The sequence below is a fragment of the Phyllostomus hastatus genome, unplaced genomic scaffold (genome assembly GCF_019186645.2).
Source record: "Phyllostomus hastatus isolate PE091 unplaced genomic scaffold, TTU_PhHast_1.1 phas_contig_113, whole genome shotgun sequence".
NCBI classification, from domain to species: domain Eukaryota; kingdom Metazoa; phylum Chordata; class Mammalia; order Chiroptera; family Phyllostomidae; genus Phyllostomus; species Phyllostomus hastatus.
Window position 1 is genome coordinate 766,905 of NW_025333530.1, and position 26,457 is coordinate 793,361.

General features: G+C 33.3%; 1 protein-coding gene across 1 annotated transcript in view; it reads right to left on the minus strand.

The window, feature by feature from the left end:
* LOC123818755 (caspase-1-like) overlaps window positions 1–23,423 on the minus strand; it is a 30,028-nt gene extending 6,605 nt beyond the window's left edge. The window contains exons 1-8 of the mRNA XM_045838986.1: window positions 23,389–23,423; window positions 21,852–22,118; window positions 18,351–18,454; window positions 17,567–17,740; window positions 11,539–11,773; window positions 10,303–10,446; window positions 9,190–9,296; window positions 2,911–3,014 (exon numbers count right to left, since the gene is read on the minus strand). Coding sequence (XP_045694942.1) covers window positions 2,916–3,014; window positions 9,190–9,296; window positions 10,303–10,446; window positions 11,539–11,773; window positions 17,567–17,740; window positions 18,351–18,454; window positions 21,852–22,118; window positions 23,389–23,395 — 1,137 coding nt within the window. The 5' untranslated portion in view covers window positions 23,396–23,423 and the 3' untranslated portion in view covers window positions 2,911–2,915. The remainder of the gene's footprint in view (window positions 1–2,910; window positions 3,015–9,189; window positions 9,297–10,302; window positions 10,447–11,538; window positions 11,774–17,566; window positions 17,741–18,350; window positions 18,455–21,851; window positions 22,119–23,388) is intronic.
* Between the last annotated feature and the right edge of the window lie 3,034 nt (window positions 23,424–26,457).

Sequence of the window (26,457 nt, forward strand, 5' to 3'; positions counted from 1 at the left end):
AAGCTCAGGGAAACCACTGATCTGATCCTATCACCAAGGATTTTTTTTTTGACAGTTCTTTTTTTCCATATAAATAGAATCATATGGTATACACTATATGTAGGTGTTCTTTTGATCAATTAAATGTTTTAAAGAGTTCTATTTTAATTTATATAGAGCTAATTTATGCCTTTTTATTTCTGATGAGCATTATGCTAAATGAATATATAACAATCTGTTTATCCATTTATAAGGTGGATATTTGGGTAACTTGTAGGTTTTTGCTACCATAGCAATATCCTACTGTGGTTTCAATTTATATTTTTCTTACGATTAAAGTTGTTGAACATCACTTTATGTACTTCTTATGTACTTCTTATGTACATCACTTTATATTTTTTTCTTATAGTGTCCAAATTATTTGTCCCTTTTTTTTACAGAGTAGTTTGTTTTCTTATTGAGTTGTATGTATTCTTCAATTATTCTTGATCAAGAACTTTATTGGATATATGTATTTTCTTCTAAACAAATGCTTGTTTTTAAATTTTATGAATGATATCTTGGGGAACAGAAATTTTTAATTTTATAAAACTGTATCCTACTTTCTTATGTGGTCTGTGATTTTTGGGTACTGTGCTATGGTTTTGAATGGTGTCTCTTTTTCTGTCCTTTGACTTAATCATCCCTACATCTAAAATGTACTTATTTTAGACAGCATAAAATTGTTTTACTTTTTTATATTTGCTCTATAATCTGTGTATTTTATTTAGACTGCATAGATAAATTATAATTAATTATGTTTAAATGATTGTATACACTTAAATTATATTTACTATAATTCAGTTCGAACCTGACATCTTGCTGGTTGTTTCCTATGTTTCATCTGTTCCTTTTTCTGCTTTCTTTGGCTTGTTGATTATTTCTCTGTAGTATTTATTTTACCTGTTAATAGTTATACAAATATTTCTTAGACATTATTATAGATTTTACAATATACACCTTCAATTTATTACATTCTACCTTCGAATGCTATTTTTACATATAAGTAGTTTGTAACAATATACTTTCAATTTCCCCATCCAGTGCATTATTGCTATCATGCATTTAAATTCTTAATGTTATAAATCTTGCAATACCTTATAGTTTTACTTTATACAATTATCTTTAAAATAACTTTTTAATGAAAATAAAAAGTCTTTAAAAAGTATGGAGCTTCTCATTGTAAATCTCCTTCTGGTGTCATTTGTCTCACACCTGAAAAATTTCCTTTGTCTGCATTTTCCTCTCATTTACTTATGCACCATACTTGTGCTCTTATTAGCTTTCTTATTTTGTTTGGCTTTGTAAGTTTATTTCACCTTTATTTTTAAATAATATTTGCTGTAAATAGTAGTTTAGGCTATTTTCCTTTTAGTATTTTAAAAGTTGGTATTTCACTGTATTCTATGTTGCAATTTTTCTGACAATGTTTGTAGTCATTTTTAAGTTTTTGTTCCCCTATATGTAATTTGTCCTTTTCCTGTGGCTTAAAAAATTCACTGGAATTTTAGAATTTGATTCATTTATTTTTAATTCTGTGGTTCATAATTTTTAATAATTTTTAAAATATGCTGGCCATTATTTATTTGAATATTTGTGGTCTTTCCTTCTAGATATCTAATTACATGGATATTTGTTAAATCACCTTTTATTATCCCACAGACTGCTGTTTTTTTTTACCCTGTATGCTATAGGTTGACTAGTTTCTGTTGCTAAGACTTAATTTCTGTTTATTTTTCTATATTTTTATTATGCAGTTAAGTATATCCAATGAATTTTCACTTCATTTATTATCTTTTTAAGTACTTCAGATTCAATTTGGATTTTTCAATGTATTTCACTATCTCTCTTTATGGTTATGGTCTTCTTAATATCACCAAGCCCATTTTTAATATTCTTTTAAAGTATTTATCTAATTTCATCATTTTTGTCAATTTATATTTAATAACTCTTCTATGGTATCAAGTAACACTTTGATGATTGTCTAAATGTGTAGGAGTTTTTGATATGTTGCCAGACATATATTGAAAATATTACATACTTAAGTGTTTGGAGTTAAAGATTTGTATTGACACTTGCTTTGGCAGAACTTCTGTTTATTTGTATATCAGTTTCATCATTTCAAGACTTATTTTCAAAGTATTGGTATGGAAGGTCTAGAGTAGCTTTTATTCTAGGATGTTTTAGTTCAACTACAAAGGGATGACCACTGTGGTAACTCTACTTATTGCTTTGAGTGTTCCCTGAGCTCTGTCCATTTGGCATGGTTAAAATTCAAACATTTACTAATGCTGTGTGAATCATATGCATTATTCATGTTATAATTCCTAAGCAGTGGGCTCCTGATCATTCTATAAAAGTGGACGTTGGTATTCATTCAGACTTAAGAGGACCACTCTTTAGCTATTTCAAGGTCTTCCTCTGCTTATACCTGTCACTTCTAGAATTTAATTTTTCACATTTTAGCTGCCTCAACCTACCCGAAATTGAGCTCTGTTCTCATGATTCTGCCATATTTTGCTCATGTTCCATCCTTGCATTTTGTAACAGAAATTTTGTTCTAGCATAATACTGTATGATATAGGCATAATTTTATGGTTTACCTTGTTTTCCTTCTCTTAGCAAAAGCAGTCCTGAACTTCTTATTGTCCAATACCTGATAACACCACTTGAAGTTTTTTTGCCCAGTTCTTGCATTATTTATGGCAAAAAAGAAAATATGTTACTGGACCATAACCAAAAGATGAAATTTACTTTTGATAGATATTAGAAAGCAAGAATAAAACAACAAACACTAAATATTGTATAGTTTATTTGTGTATAACCTGTCACCACTCTGTTCACTGCTTTGGTCGATTTTCTGACTTGTTAACATTAGGCATGGGTACTTACTATTTTTAATTGCCTGGAAAGAGGTAAAAATGTCTGGTCATAGTTTGTCTTTCAAGTGTAGGCATCTGGGCCTTAACACCTGGTTCTTCAAATGACTGTTGAACCTGAAAATAAAATGAAAGTTTTAGGTCCTGCCCCTTGGACAGAGCACAGAACCCATTACACCATTCACCACTATGAGGATGGATGGGATTGAAGATATTTGTATAGATGTCAAAGATCTATAACAGGCCTAAAAAGGAACTGAGCCCTGATACTGCTGTCAACTCCCCATTCATACCCATAACCTGATACCATAAGTCAGAGCCTAAAACTTACTTTTAAATAAATTTCCACTAAATCTAAAACCCAAGACTCAAGATCCAGAGATCTTCCCAGTATTGACTTCTAGGCTTTGTGTTTCCTCAAATTCATATATTGAAGCTATAATCCTTTGTTCCTTAGAATGTGACTGTACTTGAAGATAGGGCCTTTCAAGAGGTGATTAAGCTGAAATGAGGCCATTAGGGTATTTCAAATCCAATATGATTAATGTCTTCAACAACAAGAAGAAGAAATTTGGACATGAGACAAAAGGAATGTGGGTGCACAGAGAAAAGATCATGTGAGGATATAGCAAGAAGGAGGCAATCTGCAAACTGAGACACCTCAGAAGAAACCAACCCTGTCGATACCTTGGTCTTGCACTTCCAGCCTCCAGAACTGTGAGAAATAAGTTTCTGTTGTTTATGTCAGCCCTAGTAAATGGACATACCCATTAACCTCAGTTATCCAATTAACTCTCTTTCTGATCCCCAGATTTGAAAAGATAAGAGTTCTATATGACATATAGTAAATTGCACATATTCAAAGTGAACAATTGGATAAATTTTGACATATATGTATACTGGTAAATCATCAGCACAATTAATGTAATAAACATGTCTATCACCTTCAAAAGTTTTTCCATGACCTTTGACAATAACTTCCTCTCTAAAAACAGGCCTCCACACACATTTTCAAGCAAGTAATGAATACTTTATAACCTATATTTGTCAATATAGGTTAGTTTGTACTATTTAGAATTTCACATAAATCATATCCTACAGTAGGTAGAGTTTTTATTTCACTCTTTTACTCAGCATAATTACTTTTCAATTTACCCATGAAGATATATGCTTTAATAGTTTGTTCCTTTTTATTGCTGAATAGTAGTCCACTGTATGAATATAATACACCATCAATTATTTGTTCTTTCAACTGTTGATGGACATTTATTTTGTTTCTGGTTTTGAGCTACTACAAGTATAGCTGTTACAAATATTCACATTCAAGTATTTGACTGTGACCCTATACTTTCCTTTCTCTTGGGTAAATATATAGAAAAGAAAGAATTGGATTATGTGGTAAGTATATGATTACCTATTTAAAAACCCTTTGAAATATTTTCCCAAATAAATGTGCCATTTTACCTCCCCACCTATGAGCTGAACAGTTCATGACAGTTTCAGCTCCCACACAAACACTCCAACACTCCGTGTGTTCCATCTTTTTAATTTATCCACTATAAAGGTATTTACTTTAATCATTTTAGTTTTAATTTGCTTTTTTTCTCATGACTTATGAACATATTTACAAATACTAATTTGCTATGAGTTCTGTGTGTATGTGAAATGTCTGCTAAAAATTTCAAATATTTGTGGAATTTCTACAGCTCTTCCCGGTATTGATATCTAATCTGATTTCATATTGTTTATATTTTATATTGTGTATTACTTGAAACATTTTAGAATCCTTGAGACTTGTTTTATGGCCCAAATGATGGTTTATTTGGTAAATATTCCATATGAACTTGAAAAAATTTTGCATTCTACTACTGTTGATTGGAATGCTCTATATATACCAGCTGGGTCAAGTTGTTCATGCTGTTCATGTCTTCTAGATCTTCTTTGGATTTTTGTGCCCTTTTCTCATCAATTATTCAGAGAAGCATAATAAAATATCTGGCTGTGGGTTTGTCTATTTCTCCATACAGTTCCATTCATTTTTGCTTCCTATATATTAAAATCATCTTAAGTGCCTAAATATTTAGAATTATGTTTGTTCCATCAATTGATCTTATTACCCTTATTCACATTTCTATTCTGCTAATATTCTCTGATATGAAACTTACTTTATATCTGAATCTAATAATTTATTCCAGTTTATTGTTGATTAGAGTTAACATAGTACACTTTCCCATCATTGTATGTTTAACCTATTTGTCTCATTATTTATAAAGTGTTTTTGATGTATGGAGCATATATTTGTCTCTTTTTTATGCAGTGTCATTATGTCTAATGTTTAATTGGTGTGTTTAGACCATTTACATTTAATACAATTACTAATAGGTTTAGGTTTAAATTTTGCTGCTTTAAGAAATATGTATTATCTGCTAATTTTTTATTTTCTTCCTTTTTTTGCTATCTGGTTGAATATTGTTATGATTTTATTTTATGCCTTTTGTTAGATTATTAGCTATAATCTCTTAATTTTGTTCTTATCATGGTTTACAATATATAAGTTTAATGTCATAATCTCACCATGTGTTATCACTTTTGTTTAAACCATCAACTTTTCTTTTAAAGAAAATTTTTAAAGGAAAACATGCGGTGCATTTGTCCATGTAGATACCATTTGAAGTGTTTTTATTCCTTTTTATAAATCTGTATTTCCACATAGTATCACTTTTTTTCTGTGGATTGACTTCCACTGACATTTCTTGTAGTATCTGTCTGCTGGTGATGGAATATTTCAGCTTAGGTATAGCTGAAAAGTCTTTATTTTGCCTTTGCTTATAAAAATAATTTTATGTTCTTCTGAATTTAGAATTTTAAGATGGCTTTCATTTGTCTTTCACAGCCATTTCCTAGCACAAATTGTTTCTGATAATCTGCTGCAGTATTTATAGTGTTTCTCTGTGTGTATCTTGTCTCTTTTATTCTCTTTACTTTTAAGAATATCTTTACCAAAGTTTAAAAAATTTAGACTAATACGGGCCTGCTGTATTTATTCTATATTTTTAATACTTCAGATTTGATATTCTTCTTAAATCTATAGATTTATAGATTTCATTACAGTTGGAGAAAATTTGGCTATTTTTACTTCAAATATTATTTTCTTCCTTCCCCTTTAGGACACAACTTCAATGTATCTTAAGTCTTTGGAATTGATCTCACAGTTCATTAATGCTTTGTTTATTTTTATTGTATTTTTGTTGTTTGCTGTACTTCACCTTGTATCATTTCAAATTCATTATTTGTTTCTTTTTACAATATCTAATCTGCTATTAATCCTATTCAGTGTAATTTTAGCTTACACTTTCTAGTTTTTCTAACTCAAAATAAAATTTAGATTTTGTATTATATTCCATGCTTCTACTTAACTTGTGTAACATATGGAATATTATTTTTTTTTTTTACAATCGTGGCTTTTTTTTTTTAAAGATTTTATTTATTTATTTTTAGGGAGGGAAGGGAGGGGGAGAGACAGAGACAGAGAGAGAGAGAGAGAGAGAGAGAGAGAGAGAGAGAGAGAGAGAGAAACATCAATGTGCGGTTGCTGGGGGTTATGGCCTGCAACCCAGGAATGTACCCTAGCTGGGAATCGAACCTGGGACACTTTGGTTCCCAGCCCGCGCTCAATCCACTGAGCTACGCCAACCAGGGCTATGGAATATTATTTATTGTGTTTTTCTATTAATACTAATAACTATGCCAGTTATAAGTCAGTTTTGATTATTCTGCTGACAATGGGTTTTATTTTCCTTGATTCCTGTCATACCTGGTCATTCCTATTTGATGTCATATATTTTGAATATTATATTTTCAAGTGCTGAATATTTTTGTATATATTTTTGTGCTTTGTTCTTGGATTCAGTGTGTTACTTAAGAACAGTTTGATCATTTTGGATATTGGATTTTAGATCTGTTGGGAATGACCAGAGAATTATTTATTTCAGAGTTCTTTATTCCTTACGACCTAGGTAAGACCTCCCTGAGTAGATTGCATGCAAAGCAAAATATTTTTCCAACCTGTCAGGTTTCAGTAGGCGCTATCCCAAGCTATGTATGAGTAGCATAGTACTTTCCCTCTAATCTGTTAGGGTAGTTTGTTTTTTGGTTTTCCCCAACTCAGTAGTTTACACACACACACACACTCACACACACACACACACACGCACACACACGCTAAACATACTCTTCTAAGTACCTCATGGGGACTCTCTGAAGATCTCCAGAATTCTTTCCTTTCATAGATCTCTCTTCTTTGGTATTCTGTTCTATGAACTGTAGTCACTTAGTTCTCCCTGAACTATCAGCTCTGCCCTCTCAACTGTGTGAATCTACCAGGTTCTGTCTTGTTTCTGCCTCCCTGCGCAGTGGTCTGGAAACTCTATCAAAAAAGCAAATTGACATAATTTTCGGTCTCACTGTTGTTTGCTTACCATTTCTCAGAAATCAGTATTCTTCATTGCCTGATTTCCAGTGTGTTAAAAACTGTTGCTGCATATATTTTGTTTTGGTGTTGTGTTTGTTTTAGACAGAAATATAAATCTACTCTCCATTAGGTCATCTTTGTTAAAAGCAGGGGTCTCTGACTCAAATTTTAACTACAAATTTTTATGCCAGGGTTTATGCTCTGGAGACCTTAACCTTGAAGATTTTTTTTTCATTCCTCATCAAGAATTGATCCTTTCAGTTCTCTGAGATTCCAATCCCAAATTCTTTTTGTAAAGTTTATCTTTAAATTATAATTGACAAACTATTATATTAGTTTCAAGTGTGCCAGATAGTGATTAGACATTTGTATAACTGATGAAGTAATCACCACAAATCTGTTATACTTCTGGCATCATATGTAGTTTTTACAATATTTTTGATGATATTCCTTAGAACAGCTGTCCTAGCATGTTCATGACTAATTTTGTAACTGGCAGTTTGTCCTTCTTAATCTCCTTCATCTTTTCTGCCCATTTTCCCACTCCCTTCCCATCCAGGAGGAATCAGTCTGTTGTATAAGTTTGCTTCTGTATTGTTTGGTTTATTTTGCTTTTATTGATTCCACGTATAAGTAAAATCATATGGTATGTGTCTTTCTCTCTCTGAGTTATTTGGCTTAGCATAATACCTTGCAGGATCAGTCATGTAACAAATGTGAAGATTTCATTCTTATTTATGGCTAATAGCTCATTGTATGCATGTACCATATCCTCTTTATCCATCCATCTATCAATGGGCACTTAAAATTATTTGAAATAGCAAGATGTGAAAGCACCCAACCCAAATATCATCCCTGTGACCTTACTTCAGATTTTTTTCATTAATTTCCCATTTCATATATGTCTCTTTCAATGAACCATTAATACTTTTAATGTCAGTCCAAAGCACACAAAATTGCTCTATTTTATCAAACTTTCACTTTACAGATGACAATATGTAACGTAGAACTTTTCCCTTATTCTCTCTCATGGAACCCTATTATTCTTTTCCCTAGAAATTGATAATGAAATATTTTGAATAAAGTGGTTTTTACTACTTATATTTCCTCCTGGAATATTAGCTATGAAAGCAGAGACCGTGTCTGTTTTTTTTTTTTTAATTATTTTACCTGTACCTGGCAGCCCTACTTATTTATAAAAAGAAAAACAAACAACCTATATCTCTGGCCAGTGTGGCTCAGCTGGTTGGAGCAGCATCCTGAAAACCTAAAGGTTATTGGTTCCATCCCTGGTCACAGCATGTACTTAGGTTGCAGGTTCCTTCCTCCCATTTGGGGTACATACAAGAAGCAACCAATTGATGTCTCTTGCATCAATGTTTCTCTCTATCTCCTTTCCTCTCTCTCTAAAAGCAATGGGAAAAAATGTCCTTGGGTAAGAAATAGAAAAGAAAACCAACAGATATTTATCAAATATATACTTTATACCAAACTTTTTCTATAATATGAATATTTAAGTAAATATTATTATATACTGCATGTTATCTTCATAGGATATATTTGTACCATAATACTCTGTATTCAACAGTCCTTTTTATCTCTTCCTTATCTCTCAGACTTTTAATATTTAAAATACAGAAGCTTAGCATGTATTAGATTTTTTGCCTACTACAGCTCAGTTCTTTGGAAATAATTGAAAAACAAGGTGTGCTACAGTGTGAATAATATTCTATAATTTGCATAAAATGTCCAGGTGGATTATCATATACATTTTTATTTCTATGAATAAATAAATAGTTTACTAGATAATATGTTACTTACCATCATAAATATTTCTGTCAGGTGACAACACCAAGAATATTTTTTAATATAATTTATGAGTTGTGTAATAAAGAGAGAACCACTTTCTCTTCTCCAGGAAACATTATCTGTGCATAAAGGGAATTACAACTTTTGAGTTACAGCTTTCAAAAAGGTAAAAGATCTCAAATATCTGTACACAGACTTAAGCATGTAGAAAAAACAAAGATTCAAAATTCTGTGCTTGGCTTTGTATACAAAGGAACATGGTGGACTTAAATTGAACCATAAAAGATACTATATATGGGTTAACAGCATCTCAGTTGAGAGCACAGAGTTCTAAAATCATAGCTCTATGGTTCAAAATCTAATACTGATGTGTTTAAATTGATTCTATAGATCATATTTTCTAGCAAATATTTTCTCACTTAGTGTTAAAATGTTTTTCAAGGCCTAACAGCTATAAATTGATGGAGCAGTCATTGAACACACATCTGTTTGGCACAGAAGATGTTTCAATGTTACACCATTAATGCCCTCTTCAGATAGGAGGCCATCCAGCAGATAACCCTGAAGGTGCTATCCCTTAGTTAACACTGGATGGTTCAATTCTTAGATCAGTCATGGACAGAGACTGCTTTTGCTGAGACTGCTGTGTTCTGGTATTTCTGTAGCACATTCCTGGGCACAAAAGTCTACATGTTTCTGACTTTGAAATAGTCCAAATGATTAAGTAATATAGCTTCTCTATTATTTTTGTTGGGTTATCTAAAACAACCTAAACTTCATAGTCAAACTGACTTGGATTTATATCTAAATACTACCATTGTTTATCCAGGCAATTGATACAGTTTTTGCAAGCTTTAGTTTCCTTATCTGGTGAATGACATAATAGTATTTAGCTGATAGAGATATGTTAGAGACTATCTATCTATTTATCTATCTATCTATCTATACACACACACACAGAAAAGTAGATTTATAGTTGTAATATACATAATTGATATAAGAATTAATAAATAATAATATAATAATAAACTCTGTGTTTCACATTCCCTGGAATACTGAGCCAAATTATGGAGGAAGGCAGGTCTGATTCCCACAAAACCTTGCCTACAAGTGAAAGACACATACGTGGGGTTGAGGAGCAGAAAGCAACAAAATCCTTCTCCACGTGGGTCTTGTGGACACCATCATCCTTCAGGTCCTCTGGAGGCTGTGCAGAGCTGTCTGCTAAGGCCACTGGTGAGTCACTGACCCATACCTCTCCACTGTTTGCTGAGGGGACACCATCTTATTATGTTATTCACAGCTAGACCCATTTTAGCGATTCTTTGACAACTAAATAAATAGGAAGCTCTTAATGAAGGTGTTTCAATTAATCATACACATACAGGATAGGCATAACACAACATTATCTCTGCTCACATCTAACAGGGTATCAATGAATAGCAATAGCAACTACCATCTGGACCTGGAACGTGCCTATTGATCATGGACAGTAAAGGTATTATAAACTACTATTGACTATTCCTAAGTAAAGTAATCAGTTTTTGGTTTAATGATAGTAAAATAACATTGAAAGTGAAGGAAGGAAATATCTGCTCAATTCAACAACAGACATAAGATTCTAAAACAATTTTTTCCTTCCCTTTCCCATTGTTGTTTTTCCCTTCTAAGCCATTTCACAATTGATATAATCATATTAAAGATTAAGCTAAAATATCTATGGCAGAAAACAACACCATAATTAATCTATTTTTGTTAATTGAAGTATAATTTACATACAGTAAAATTTACTTTTTAAGTGTACAGCTTGATTGTTTTTGATAACTATATAGTCATGTAATTACCACTGCAACTAATAATAGACCTTCCATCCTTCACTTCTGACAGTCATTGACTTGATTTTACCCTTATGCTTTGTTTTTCCATATTCTATACAAATAGAATTATATAATATGTAAAATTTGGGGTCTGGATACTTTCACTTACTTAGCATTGTGTTATATTTTAATCCCTCACGATCATATAAAATACTTCTAAGATCAGAGATCTTAAAATTTTGATTAGCAAATGTTGAAATTAAAGTCATTTTAGGCCACAATTTCAAAAATTCCACATAAAGATAATTTAGAGTTAACATTAATATCATCATCACTTGCTATGGTTCACTAACAGTGGATGACATTTATATTTATTTGTGTATCAGTCTCTCTATTGTCATCACTAGATATTCTCTCCAAAGAAGTATATTTGGTGTAATTGCATAAAAGTGAAGCATGAAGTTATTTGTACTAAATATAAAACACCCAGTAAAAACTTGCATGATACATGCTTCCCTGAGCTGTAGACCCCATCAGAACTCACCACCTCTGCAGGCCTGAATGATGATGACCTTGGGTTTATCCTTAAGATGGCAGCAGTTTCGATTGTTGAAAATTTGGAATATGGTGTCATAATGTAGCACATCTGATTTGTCATTATCATGTGGAGTCCCACAGATTCTATCCAGGATGCCATGAGACATGAACACCAAGAATGTGCTGTCTGAAGATTCGTGCTCTGGGAGGGCAGCAAATGCCTCCAGAACTGACTCCATCTCCTGAAAGAGAGTGACCTTTAAACATCAAATCATAATACCCTTTTCTATCACTAATGCTTTGAGGAATAGAAAGAATAAATGACAATTGCCTGGCATTTTACAGTGACCAAAATATACAAGATGCTCAGAGTGGCCACTATTATTGTTATTTTGCTGTTGTTGCTGTTAATGTCAGTTACTAGAATAATTCTGACAAATATTTCACAATATATATACTATCATAATTACCATTTTAAACATTCATAGGTACAATTGAGTGGCACTAAATATATTTATAGTGTTCTATAAACATCACAATTATCTGTACAGAAAACTTCATCATCTCCAACAACATGTCTGTACCCACCACACAATAACTCCACTTTATCTCATCTTTTAACCCTGGGTAACCTTATTCTGCTACCATTTTCTGTGAATTTGCATACTCTAGGTAAAGATAAATGGAATTATGAATGCCAATGGCTATTGATTTTCTGTATCTGACTTATTTCAATAAACATAATGTTTTTAAGGACCATTCATGTATCAAAATTTCATTCCTTTTTATAGCTGAGTAGTATGCCATTGCAAGTATATACTGTATTTTGTTTATCCATTCAGTTGTTGATGGACACTTGGGTTGTTTCCACATTTTAGCTATTGTGGTTAATGCTACTATGAACGATTATATACAAATATCTGTTCTAGTCTGTGCTTTCAGTTCTTTTGGATATATACCTAGGAGTATATATTGATGGGTTGTATAATGGTGTAACATTTTGAGAAACTGCCAAACTGTTTTCCATAGTGGCTGCACTATTCTACATTTCTACCAATAATGCACAGGTTACCAATTTTACTACATCCTTGCCAATACCTATAATTGTGTATAAGTGTGTATGTTTCTAATAGCCTACCTAGTGGGTGTACAGTGTTGTCTCATTGTTCTTTTGACTTGAACTTCCTTAATAGATGAACATTTCTGTATCTTTTTTAGAGAAATGACTATTCAAGTATTTTTCCTACTTTTGAATTGAGTTGTTTGTATATTTGTTGTTGAGTTTCTAAAATTTTTATTATATCCTTTCCATTACCATTCAGACTCCTCATACTCCTCTTCCCCATGCAATCATGCCACTGTTGTCCATGTCTGTAAGTCCTTTTTCTTTTTTGCTCAATTCCTCTACCCCCTAACCTCCACCCCACTTAGTTTTCATTCTGCCCTGAATCTATGACTGTGTCTTTATTTGCTTGTTAGTTCAGTTTGTTCATTAGATTCCATATATGAGTGAAATCATATGGTATTCACATTTCTATGACTAGCTTATTTCACGTAGCATAATGTTCCCAAGGTCCATCCATACTGTTACAAAGGGTAAAATTTTCTTCATTTTTATGGCTGAGTGGTAATCCATGGTGTAAATGTTTCACAGTTGTTTCATCCACTTATCTATCTAGGCAATTGTAAATAACACTGCAATGAACACAAGGATATGTATGTTCTTTCAAATTTAGGGTTTTGTATTCCTTTGGATATATTCCCAGAAGTAGGATCACTGGGTCAAAAGGCAGATTCATGTTTAACTTTTTGAGGTATCTCCATGGTGCTTTCCATAGTGACTGCACCGATCTGCATTCCCACAAACAGTGCAAGAGGGTTTCCCTTTCTCCACATCCTTGCCAGGACTTGTTTGTTGACTTATTTGATGATAGCTATTCTGACAGGTGTGAAATGATATCACAGTGTAGTTTTAATTTGCATTCCTCTGATAATTATAGGCCAATATCCCTGATGAACATAGATGCTAAAATCCTCAACAAAATATTAGCAAGCTGAACACATCAAAAAATCATACATCAAAAAAATCACACATCATGATCAGGTAGGATTTATGCTTGGAATGCCAGGTTGGTACATCTGAAAATCAATAAACATGATTTACCACATAAACAACATGAAGGATAAAAACCATGTGATCATATCAATAGATGCAGAAAAAGCTTATGATAAAATCCAGCATCCATTTATGATAACAACTCTCACCAAAGTGGGAATAGAGGGAACCTACCTACACATAATAAAGGCCATATGTGACAAATTCACTGCCAGCACCGTATTCAACAGGCAATAACTGCAAGTGTTGTTGAGTTTTAGAAGTGTTTTATCTATTCTGAATATTAGTTCCTTATCAGATATAAGATATATCACCATTTTGCCCCATTAAATGTTATCTTTTCACTTAATTGATTGTATTCATTAAGGCAAAAAAGTTCTTAATTTTGAGAAGTCCATTTTGTCTACTTTTTTCTTTTATTGTCAGTTTTTTGGTGACAGTCCATACAGTTGTTTCCAAATCTGATGTTATAAAGAGTTGTTCCAAAGTTTTACACTGAGAGTTCTACTATTTTAGTTCTTTGATTCATTTTGAGTTAATTTTATATATGATGTAAAGTAAGGGTCCAACTTTATCCTTTAGCATGTGAATATCCCTTTTACCCAATGCAACTTGTTGACTTTTTTCCCCTTTTCAATAGTTTCAGCACCCTTGTCAAAAATCAATTGACCACAGATACAAGGGTTTATTCCTGGATGTTCTATTATATTCCCTTGATCTACATGTCAGTCCTTATGTTTTTAACATGTTGTATTAGTTACTGTAGCTTTGTAGTGCACTTCAAAGCTGAGAAGTATGAGTCCTCCAACTTCATTCTTTTTCCAAACAGCTTTGACTATTTAGGTCTCCTTTAAATTTCCTATGATTTGAGCATTGTCTTTTCTATTTCTAAAAAACAAAACAAAACAAAACAAAAAAAACAGGCTGTTGGAATTTTGATAGAGATTATGTTGCATCTTTAGGTCACTTTGGCTAGTATCAACATCTTAATAATAGCGTTATAAAAATAGGTTATATTTTTACTTATTTAGATTTCCTTAGTTTCTTTCATAAAGTGTTATCTAATTTTCACTGTACAAGTATTTCATCTCTTTTGTTAGATGTATTTCTAAGTATAAATTATAGGTGTTAACTGTAAATAAAATTACTTTTCTACTTTTCTTTTCAGGTATTGATTGCTGGTATATAGAAACAACTAATTTTTGTGTGTGTGTTAATCTACTCTGCAAATTTGCTGAATTTGTTTTTCAGTCTAGTAGATTTCTTGTGAATTCTTTGGGATTTTCTATATGTAGAATATGTCATCTGTGAATGGAAACAATTTTACCTCTTCATTTATAATTTGGATGTTTATGTATTTTTTTATGTTTAATAGCTCTGTCTAAAACTTCTATGATGATGTAAAATAGCAGCAGTGAAAGCAGTTACCCTTGTATTTTTCCTGATCTCAGTGAGAATATTTCAGCCTTTCACCATGGAGTTTTTCATAAATATCCTTTATTATGCTGATAATTTTTTCTTTATTTCTAGTTTTCTGAAAGTTTTTATCATGAAAGAATGTTGGTTTTTTAATATATAATTTGATGTACCATTTGAGATTGTGTTCCCCCCTTCATTTTATTAATATGATGTATTACATGGATTGAATTTCTTATGTCAAAATGCTCTTACATTACTGGAAAAACTCCTACTTGCTCAGCATAAATACCCTTTTAATATTCCATTCATTATTATTTTGTTGAGAATTTTACATCTATATTCATTAGGGATATCATTGTGTAATTTTTTTCTTGTCATGTCTTTATCTAGTTTTAGTATTGAAATAATTCTGGCCTTGTAGAAGGTTAAGAACTTTCCTTTCTCTTCATTGTTTTTCAAAGACTTTGAGAAAGGCTGGTGTTATTTCTTTAAATGTTGGCTGGAATTCACCAATGAAGACATCTGGTCCAGAACTTTTATTTGTTTTGAGTTTTCTTTATTAGTAATCTTCTTCTGGTATAGATTATTTTTTTAATTTTCTATATCTTCATAATTCAGTTTTATTAGGTTGTTTGTTTCTAAGAATTTGTCTACTTTATCTAAGTTATCCACTTCTTTGTGTTAACAATCATTTATAGTACAGTGCTCTTTTATAATCCTTTTTATTTTCATAAGTACAGAAGTAATGTCTCCTTCTTTTCTGATTTTATTTATTTTTCTTTTTGTCTTTGTAAATTTAGCTAAAGATTTGTCAATTTTGTTGATTTGTTTTGAAAAACCACGTTTTAGTTTCATTGATTTTTCACATTTGTTTTTCTATTCCACTTAATTATACTTTTCAACTCCAGAATTTCTTTTATAACTTCTTTTCATAATTTTCATCTCTTTATTAATATGCTTACTTTGTTCATATATCTTATTCTTGTCTTTGACAATTCTTTCCTTTAACCTTTTGAGCATGTTTAATATAGTCATTTAAAGTTTGTATTAATAAGTCTGGGCTTCCTCATAGATAGTTTTTTTCTTTTTATTTTGTTCCTTTGAATGGCCTCTGCTTTCCTGCATCCTCATGTGCATTGTGATTTTTTTGTTAAAAACTAGATATTTTAATTTTATTGTAACTTCAGAAGTCAGTTCCTCCCCTTACCCCAAGATTTGCAGTCTTATTGTTTCTGTTTATTATATTTATTATTATTATTAGTAGTAGTAGTAGTAGTAGTTTAGTGTATCTATGTGCCAGAGATTAGCATAAGCTGAAAGCTTGGTTTTCTCAGGTACTTTTTGAATACCTGAACATAAATGATTGCTTTCTAAATCATTCTATATCCACAATTGGTTTTGAATGTCAAAAACAAACAAATGAAGGAAAAGCTACAGCTCTTTAAATCTTCTGGAAGAAGTCTGTGGGCATTGAAACAATGGTATCCAGCTTCTGTGCCTACCACACCACAACCTAAGTCAACAATATAATGAGAACACAGATCCTGATATTTGGAGGAGAATGTCCTTATTGCCAAAGCTGGATCCATCAGGTAGTGCCATAAATGTAGGTTGTAGTCCCTGTAGCTACCTACTACAGGACTTGGGAGTGAGCAATCGGTAGTCACTACTGTACTCACAGCTCAAACTGACTGAAATTAATGTCAACTTATTAGCCAAGATCTTCCCTGGAAGTTGTATGTGTTCACGTAAATTCCAGAGTTCCAATATAGTTACTTCAAACTGTTTCTGTCAGTACATTTGTTCTGCAGATGGAGAGAGTAATAGAATTCTGGCACTTCTTATTCCTCTACCTCCTCTGATGTCACTTTGCTCTGTTGATTATTTTTTACTTCCAATCCCCAAATCCATTTATTGCTCTTATCTTCTTTATTTTGTGGCTTTCTGGATCATGGACCTGTTGAGCTTTCTTGCCAACAAGCTTCAGATGGTGTTTGGCCAATAGGAGGCACTAGCAGGAGATTTAAAGAAATTGGAGAGTAATAGAAGAGAGGATTACTCTCCCTAGTGGCTGTGTCTTCTATGACTACAGTGCCTTCTGCGTGACTGATTGCCTCCTCCAGCTGTCACCACATCACCACATTCTGGAACAAACTCTGTGTGTGTGTGTGTGTGTGTGTGTGTGTGTGTGTGTGTGTCTGTGTAAGTCCTACATAAAGTGAACAGTTTTTGGTTTAAAAATAATAAAAATAACCACAATAATAATGACAGCATTGTGGCTGAAATATATATGAGGGTACATATATATGTTCATGCACGTGTGTAAATACCACTCAAAAAATTATAGATAATTACAAACACCACCTTTAACTTTTTAATTTTAAATTTAAAAAAGCAAGTTTCAGACAATTTAAATAAATGGCCCCAAATTATAAAGCATGTCATTAGAGGTATATGGGCATGTAGGTTTATATGTACTACACATGGAAGAGACTCTTACCCTAGCTGTAAGATTCTCTTCCACATGTACATTGTAGCCCAGGTTCTCAAGCAGCCCCTTCATTCCAATGATGTCATGGTTGGACCCATTACGCCTTGGGAGGTGGTCAAACTTGGTGTTACAGATGATGAGGGCCAGACGAGTGCGGCTTCCCTTCTCTCTTATTGGATAAATCTGCAGAACAAAGGCAAGTTAAATGCATCACAATTTTTTCCTCATATCCACAGTATAGCCAGTTACTCTCTTAAGGATATGACAGCTACCATTTATCTGTTAACTTTTGCCAGAGCTAATTATTTACTCTCTACTAATTGATAGGAGATGGAGTTTCTGAAAGAAAGCAGTGGGAAATGGACAGTGAACTTTAATTTGGTTATGATTAAAAGAGTGAAATCCCAGAGTGGTGAGCAAGAACAGATGTGGACATTTTATGCAATGGTTTTGTGAAGTGCACTAGAATATTTTCTCTCCTTTTCTCCTTTCTTCCATTTAACCAAAACAATGTATTTAAGATCTATTTCAAATCTTTGAACATTAAAAACATACCTATTTGTCTATGTTGATTATAATTAAACCCACATGTCTATATAAGGGGTATGTAGGTTGAATAATACATTGCAGCATTATTAACTCATTATTGCCTATATAATTCTCTTAATAGAATGAAATTACCAATCTATAATTATTTATTAATTATTTTAGTAGCTTAAAACATCATAAGGAAAATTATGTAAAGAACATTTCTACTTCATTTTACCCCCATTCCATGCATTGATTGTCTTACCATTCCAGCCTCCTTTTGGCATAGTTCCAGGAATTTTTCATGAGGACAAAGTATGAGTTGATCTATGGGATCTTTGGGTGCTGACTCTCTTCTAACAGGAGCTTCTATAAAAGTTTTAAAACACATGAAAATAAGAATTGAGAGCTTCTTATATAGAAGTAATAGAGCTTCTGTACCAGTTTTAAAACACATGATATAATTAGAATTGTGATTTCTGATAAATGGCTCTCTTACTGGGACCTGTGCCTGATATCACCCTAGAAACCATTACAGAGAAAGGCACTCATTCTCTTGAAAAATGGAAGAAAAATTTTTTTCAAGAAGACCTCTTAGCTTGTAAGTGTTATAGTTTTGTCCAATATTTTGTTAACAAATGAATTATGGTCAGGAATGAAAGACAGTTCCTTTATGAGGAGAGTTATCTAATTATGAGTTCCACCTAAGATGCAGAAGTACATGCATGTGACTAGTAAAAAATAAGGAAAAAGATCTAAGGAATAAGATCTAGGAAAAGACTAAGGAATAAGGTCCTCCCAAGTGATTTTCTCTCATATTTCTTTTTCTTTCTTTTTTTTTACTTCTTTTTTTATTGTTGTTCAAGTACAGTTGTCTCCATTTTCCCCTCACCACTCTCCCCCATGCCAGCCATCCCCTTGGTCCTACCCGCTTTGGTTTTGTCCTTGTATCCTTTATAGATATTCCTGAAAACCATTCCTCCTCCCCGCCCCCCATTATCTCCTCCTACCTCCCCTCTGGTTACTGTCAATTTGTTCTTAATCTCAGTGTCTCTGGTTATATTTTGCTTACTTGTTTATTTGGTTGATTAGGTTCCACTTATAGATGGAATCATATGGTGTTTGTCTTTTACTGCCTGGCTTATTCCACTTAGCATAATGCTCTCCAGTTCTATCCATGCTGTCACAAAGAGTAGGAGCTCCTTCTTCCTTTCTGCTGCAGAGTATTTGATCCATTCATTTACTGATGGGCACTTAGGTTTCTTCCAGCACTTGGCTATGTTTCTTAATTAATACCACCGCTATTCACTCATTTGCCCAAAATGTAAACCTATAGGTCTTTCTTGATTCTACCACTCATTCTCTCACCCTCTACTAATTCCATTCTCTGATCCATTCCATCAGCACATTCTGTTAACTCTACACCCAAAATATATCCTATACATCAGTTCTCAGCTCCCCTCTGAAACCTTCACATTCCCAGCACCAATATTCCCCCATATGGCCTGAAGGTTAAAACAGCCTGAAAGTTACCTTTCTACATCTATTCTTATTCTACTCCAATTCCAATGCCCTAATAGTGACCAGAATGGTTTTTTAAAAAGGTACACAGGATTTTTTCTCTTTCTTTAGTCCTAAAACTTATTCATTGTACTTTAGACTTTAGTTCAAAGTCTTCAAAAATATGCTACATTTACACATTGGAATACTATGCAGAAGAAAGAAGGAGCTACTGCCCTTCTTGAGAGCCTGGATGGAACAGTAGAACATGATGCTAAGTGAAATAAGGCAGGTAATGCAAGACAAATACCACATGATCTTACCTAGAAGTGGAAGCTAATGAACAAAACAAACAAGAAAGAAAAATATAACCATAGACATTGAAATAAAGAACAAACTGACAGTAACCAGAGGGGAGGGGGGAGGGAGATAACAGGGGAAAGGGGAAGGGTCATCAAGGAATGAGTATAAAGGACCCATGGGCAAAGCAAAAGGGGGGAAAGATTGAGGGTGGGTGGTAGGGGAGAATGGGGGTGGTGGAAAGTGGTGGTAGGAAAATGGAGAGAACTGTGCTTGAATAACAATAAAAAATGTGAAAAAAGCAAAAATTCTGCAAAAACACCAATGTAAATATCCTTAAAAGTAAAACTTAAATCATAATCATAGACATTATCACATAATTTACAAATCCTTCTCTGGGAGATACTTAAAATGCCAGAGATTTCTTAGTCCTTACAATTAACTTTGCCTTCTGGGAATGATACTACACTAAATGAAACACCCCAATGGCTTTTCATCAGTTAAAATAATGCCCATATGACATTAACATGTCATTTGAAAATGTACATGATCAAGTCACTGCTTAAACTTAACTTCATTCGATTCTTGCTTACAACATCTGCATTTTTTCTGTTTCTCAGACGCCCCATCCCCCAGGATCTTTGCACTTATTGTCCTCCATATTTGTGGTTTACTTTCCCTATACTTATGTAAAACAGCCTTTTGTCATTCATATCATTAGCATTACCTTAATAGACCAACTAATATAGGTAGTATTCTAGTCATCTTCTACTCTAACCTATCCCATTGTCTTCTGTTTTTCTTTATAGCTTTCATCAATATCTGCAAATGTGTTCATTATTTTTTACTTCTAATTGTCACCTCTTCCTCCTCCTCACTTGAGTCAAATCTATCAAGGGCCTTATTTTTAAGTTTTAAATGCCCAAGGTGGAAAAAGAATAATTGGTAGTAGTTATTCAAAGTTTTGTTGACAAATATGAATAAATTAATGAACTGATGAGTTCAAAAAATTCAGGTTAAAATTTGACCTAACTTGTTTTACAAGCAGTCTGGGTCCTAGTACCCATTTAATACAAGGCCTTTGAAAAGAGAATGAGTGTTTTTTTTCCATTAGGAGGAACCCATTGTAACATGGAGAGCCATACAAAGTGGGACAGAAGCCAGATTAGAGAGCTGGAATTAGGAATTGTGGGCTTTGGCCTTAGTAACATGAGAGGGTATAGTTTTTCAAGTTATAGAAAGATATTTTATGGAATACTCTATTTCATACTCTGTTATCTCCACTATTGTCATTAGTATTTCATATCTTTTCTGAAAGACATTTGGATTTGGCAAAGTGAAGACTATGAGAAATATTTGTAGAATATCCAGCTGTAAAAAAATTGGGGAAAATAATGACCCTTTACTTTTGTAGGAGATGATGTGTTTCTATCATTATTGGAAAAATAATTTACATATTTTATTTTAGGTGGAGGAGGGGACATGTGGTCAGAGAAATGGCTTAAATCCAAGTCTAAATCAAGTAAGTAGAGAGAAGGGGCTGGGAAAACTGCTTTTAATTTTTCTTCAAGAGCCTTCATGGACTTCATGGGCCTACTGTCAATAACCAAAATACAGGTTTTTATCTTTTATTTACTTAGGAAGATTAGAATAAAGTTTTCCAAACTATTTCTGTAGGACTAAATTACTATCTTGTAATAGAAAGATACTTCAAACTGAGAGTAAGATACAGTCTAGACATGAAGCAGAGAACTGGGAGGACTTTGCAGGGACAAAGCAAAGAAGAACAGAGTGAGCAAGTCAGCCTCATCTGTAGAAAATAAATGGGAGCCTACAGGTGAGAAGGTATGAGGTTAAGAACTGATGAATTATCTATTATCTGGCAAGTGAATAAGGAAGCAGATATTGAGTGTGAAGATAAAAGGGCAAATTCAGATACACCTTAAGCAAAATTGAGGAATCTTACCTGAAGGAAATCCCAACTTGGAAGCAAGAGTGGAATCTCTCTTGCAGATATAGCCTATGAATATTTGGCTGGCAATGGGCCCTTTGGGAATCACAAAGTCAATTAAGTCACGGGCCTTGGCTATAGTTGTAACATTTCCCTTTTTTACTTTTTCACTCTCCTCTTGGTTTAGCACCTTTTCATTTAGGACATCATCCAGCAAATTATTAAGTGTGTCTTCAGATACTGAATTAACAAATATTTTTCTTTTTTCATATAGTCTCTTATCTGTTGGAAACACAGAAATGTTGACACTTACAAACAACTTAAGAAACATCATTGTTGCCTTAATAACTGAGATACTCTTTTTTTATATTCCTTCTTTATAGATTAAATGGTCCAAAAAGTGGATATTTTGTTATATCCAAGATTACCTCCATTCTTTATAAGCCCATGGATGCCTACACCCAGAAAGGTCAAAACCAAGCTGTACTTTTCCAAGGTGTTCTTTTCCAAGCTGTTGTCTTTGTTTTGCTTTGGTGAGTTGCAGGCAAAACTCAAGGAGCCTCACCTGTGCTATGGCTTTGAGGATTACGTTTGTGGAAAACAGAAGCAGTGATGGTCACTTTCATGTCATCCTTATTTCTCTTATTTAGGAAAATTAGATCATGGTGATCTTGTCATGCAGATTCTGAACTTCAGTTGTGTTCAGATATTTGGGCATTCAGGGAAAATAAACACACACATACAAACCCTTCGAAAATAAGGCCACACCTTCCTAGCATTTACTTTTCCCATTGAAACACCAAAAAACCCAACTAACTTATGGATCTTACCTCAAAACCTGAAAGAATATTGATCAAGGATGAAGGTTTCTTCTTTTCTAAATAAATATTGCTCACACAAACTATATAGAATTCAGTAAAAAAAAATTAAGTAAATTTTATCCCCCAAATAGATCTCCTAAGACCCTGAGTTAGGGTCTGTGGCAGAAACAGCTGCAATCCACAAAAGCTACAGTATCTGTCGAGAAGACCAAACTGCCCCCACCCCCAGATTTTTGGCTTAAAATGTATACAGACCAGCTCAATCCAACATGAGGACTAATTTAACTTTAGGGTAACTCCTAGCTTCAATATAGTCATTGTAATGCATTATCGTGCTAACAACACACACAGCCAGCCACCCTGGTGAGAACTGAAAAGAAGGTATAAAGACACAAAATAGCCAATGTAGCACCTCTGACAAATCACCCCTTTCCCTAGGAAGGTCCTGAATATTCCTCCCTCTAACTGAATATTCTATCCCTTGATTAAATGAATCTAAATGAAAGTAGAAAATTCCAGTAAATTGGGGCTTCACTGCCTGTGGAGTAGCCCATTCTATGTCTCACTGCTTCACTTATAAACTGACTTTCACTTTAAACTCTGTGTTGTCTTGTGTTCGAATTCTTCCTGTTGGAAACTCAGAACCCACAAGGCATTCATGGACTCTTAGTTCCCTCGACCCCCAGAACACCTGCATTAATACAACCTAATAAAAGAAAACAAAACATTACCAGCCATGGCCTCTGTGGCTGTCTTCTTAGGAGGCAGGAAGTAAGCAAAGAAAAAAATTATTCAGAACAAGCAGGATTTTCCTGTTGCACAGGGTGTGTTCACATCTTGAGACATAACTATTGCACAAGTGAATGGCTATATATATAGGCATGCCTTTTTTTTTTTTTTTTAACGAGACCCTGATATCATCTCTCAGGATACTTTCCTATGAAAGAAAGAGGTAGGATCTTATACTCTTGTCTTTTCATTTTGGAGACTTCTTTGAAGTACTGAAACCTTTTAGTTTGACGTACTTTTACTTGATTATTTTTGCCCTTGTGCACGTGCTTTTGGAGTTGTTGGAGCAGGCCACCTCAAGATATCCTTCAATGTCATTCTGATAATTCTGAATTAAAATTACTTGAAAAGCAGCAGGAATCCCAGGTGTTCTCTACCTGGTCTGTCTCTCTAAGCCCAGGAAAAAAAAACTCTGCATATAATAGATGTCCTCCCTGTGCCTGAGGGCTGAGATACAACCTTACTAAAGAGTTATTAAATCCAGAGTCAAAAAAGGCTGTATAAACAAATATAGTAAGACCTTTATTATTTACAACCTAACCCAATACTTGAGCAGATTCCCTCCTCATGAGCACTAACTTTCTCTGTCAATTTCTCGCAAATTTACTGTTTCTCTAAAAAGTGTCTAATTCAGCCCTGGCTGGCGTAGCTCAGTGGGTTGAGCGTGGGCTGGGAACCAAAGTGTTGTAGGTTCAATTCCCAGTCAGGGCACATGCCTGGGTTGCAGGCCATGACCCCCAGCAACCGTACATTGATGTTTCTCTCTCTCTCTCTCTCTCCCTCCCTTTCCTCTCTGAAAATAAGTAATTTTTTTAAAGTATCTAATTCGATCATTTCTTTAAAACTCATTTTATGATCAGAACATCATATTGTGATGCTCCCATGCACATGTATTCAATTTTTTTCTTCTATTAATCTAGTTAACTGTCAATTTTATTGTGTCAAATTTTATTAACCTAACCAAAATAATTAAAGAAGGGTAGAAGCAAGAACTTTAATCCCTCAATTACAGTGTCATATTGAAAAAGTCATTCCATTTTTCCACTTTCCATTTTATTCACAAATGTCAAGGTTAGGGAGTTTGTTACCTATTGTTTTCTTCTAGGAGTTTTATAGTTTCAGGTCTTGCTTGTAAATCTAATCCATTTTGAGTTTATTTTTGTGAGTGGTGTAAGATAGGTATTCCATTACATTCTTTTGCATGTGAATATCTAGTTTTCCCTACACTATTTATTTATTTATTTTTGCTTAACCATTTGTATTTTGGTTGAACTTTTCTGATTTAAAAAAAAATTCCTCCTAGTTACAATTAAATGGGAAGCTGCAATTACAATTCACAAACCATGACATGAAAAATAACACAAAGCTCATCAGGAATGACACTAGACACTTTCCATTTTATTCACAAATGTCAAATATGAGCACTATCTTTTTTTATTGGAAGGGGGAAGGACATTTATTCTGGCAATATTTTACAGTTCCAGGAACTGGTTTTGATACCACAAGTTTCAGGAATAGAAACCATAACAAATTTGGAAGGCATTTTTTTTTTTCTTTTTGCAAGTGGGCAGAGACTACTTGGCTGAAAGACTCCTCTTGTACTTAGTGAATTTCATGTCAGCCTTGGCTGGCTGAGTCTTCCCACTTGCTGAAAGAGGAAACATACTTTCCTATACAGACAGTGAAAATTCCTGTACAGCAGAGTGAGTGTTTTATGTACCTTCAGCCCTTCCTCAGCCTGAAGCAAGTTCTCAAGGTTTTCTGGAGCTGCTTTTGGTCATGTTACCCTCTATCATGATGACCTTTTCATACATAATTTATTGCAGAGACCATCCTCTCCCATTGAATATTCTTGACTTTCAATTATTAGTTGACCATACATGTCTGTGTTCTTGTTTCTGTTTCACTGATCTAGGTCTGTTTTTATGCCAATGCCATATAGTTTTTATTATAACTTTGAAATAAAGTTTGAAGTCAAGAAGAGTGATCCTTCCAGCTTTGTTCTTTCTCAAGATGTATTTCATTATTTGAGATTTTTTATTAATTATCCCCTTTAATTAAAATGGTTAATATCTAAAATATATAAGATACTCCTATAATTCAATAACAAAAACACAAATAGTGTGATTTAAATATAGGCAAAGGACCTGAATAGACAGTTTTTCCAAAGATGACATATAGGTACTTATAGGTACATATAAGCCAACAAGTACATGAAAAGGTCCTTGAAAAGACAAATCATCAGAGAAATGCAAATCAAAACTCCAATGAAATATCACCTCACATCTGTTAGAATGACTATTATCAAAATGACAAAAGCTAACATGTAAAGAAAAAGAAAACCCCTGGACCTTATTAATGGGAATATAATTGGTATAGCCATTCTGGAAAACAGCATGGAGGTTTCTCAAAAAAATTAAAAAATTAGAACTATCATGTGGTTTAGCAATCCCATTTCTGGGTATACATGTGAAGGAATATAATCACTGTCTCAAAAAGATTTCTGCACCACCAATTTACTGCAGCGTTATTCCCAATAAGCACACATGGAAACAACCTACATGTCCATCAATAGTTAAATGGATTTAGATGGAGATATATATATATATATATATATTCATATATTATAAATAAGTCATACAGAGAAAACAAATACTTATGATCTCACTTATATATGAAATCTAAAAATGCTAAACTCAGCAATAGAGAGTAGATTGTTAGTTGCTAGGGCTTAGGGGGTAGGGGAAATGAGGAGATGTTGGTTAAAAGGCACAAACTTCTACTTATAAGATAAATAACTTCTGAGGATTTCATGTACAACATGGTATCTACAGTTAATGGTACTGTATTAGATACTTGAAAGTTACTGAGAATAGATCTCAAATATTCTTACCAAAAAAGATAAAAAAGAAAGAGATAACTTTGTGAAGTGATGGATGTTAACTAAACTTATTGTGGTAATTATTTCACAATATATACATATATGAAATCATTATATGTACATCCTAGAC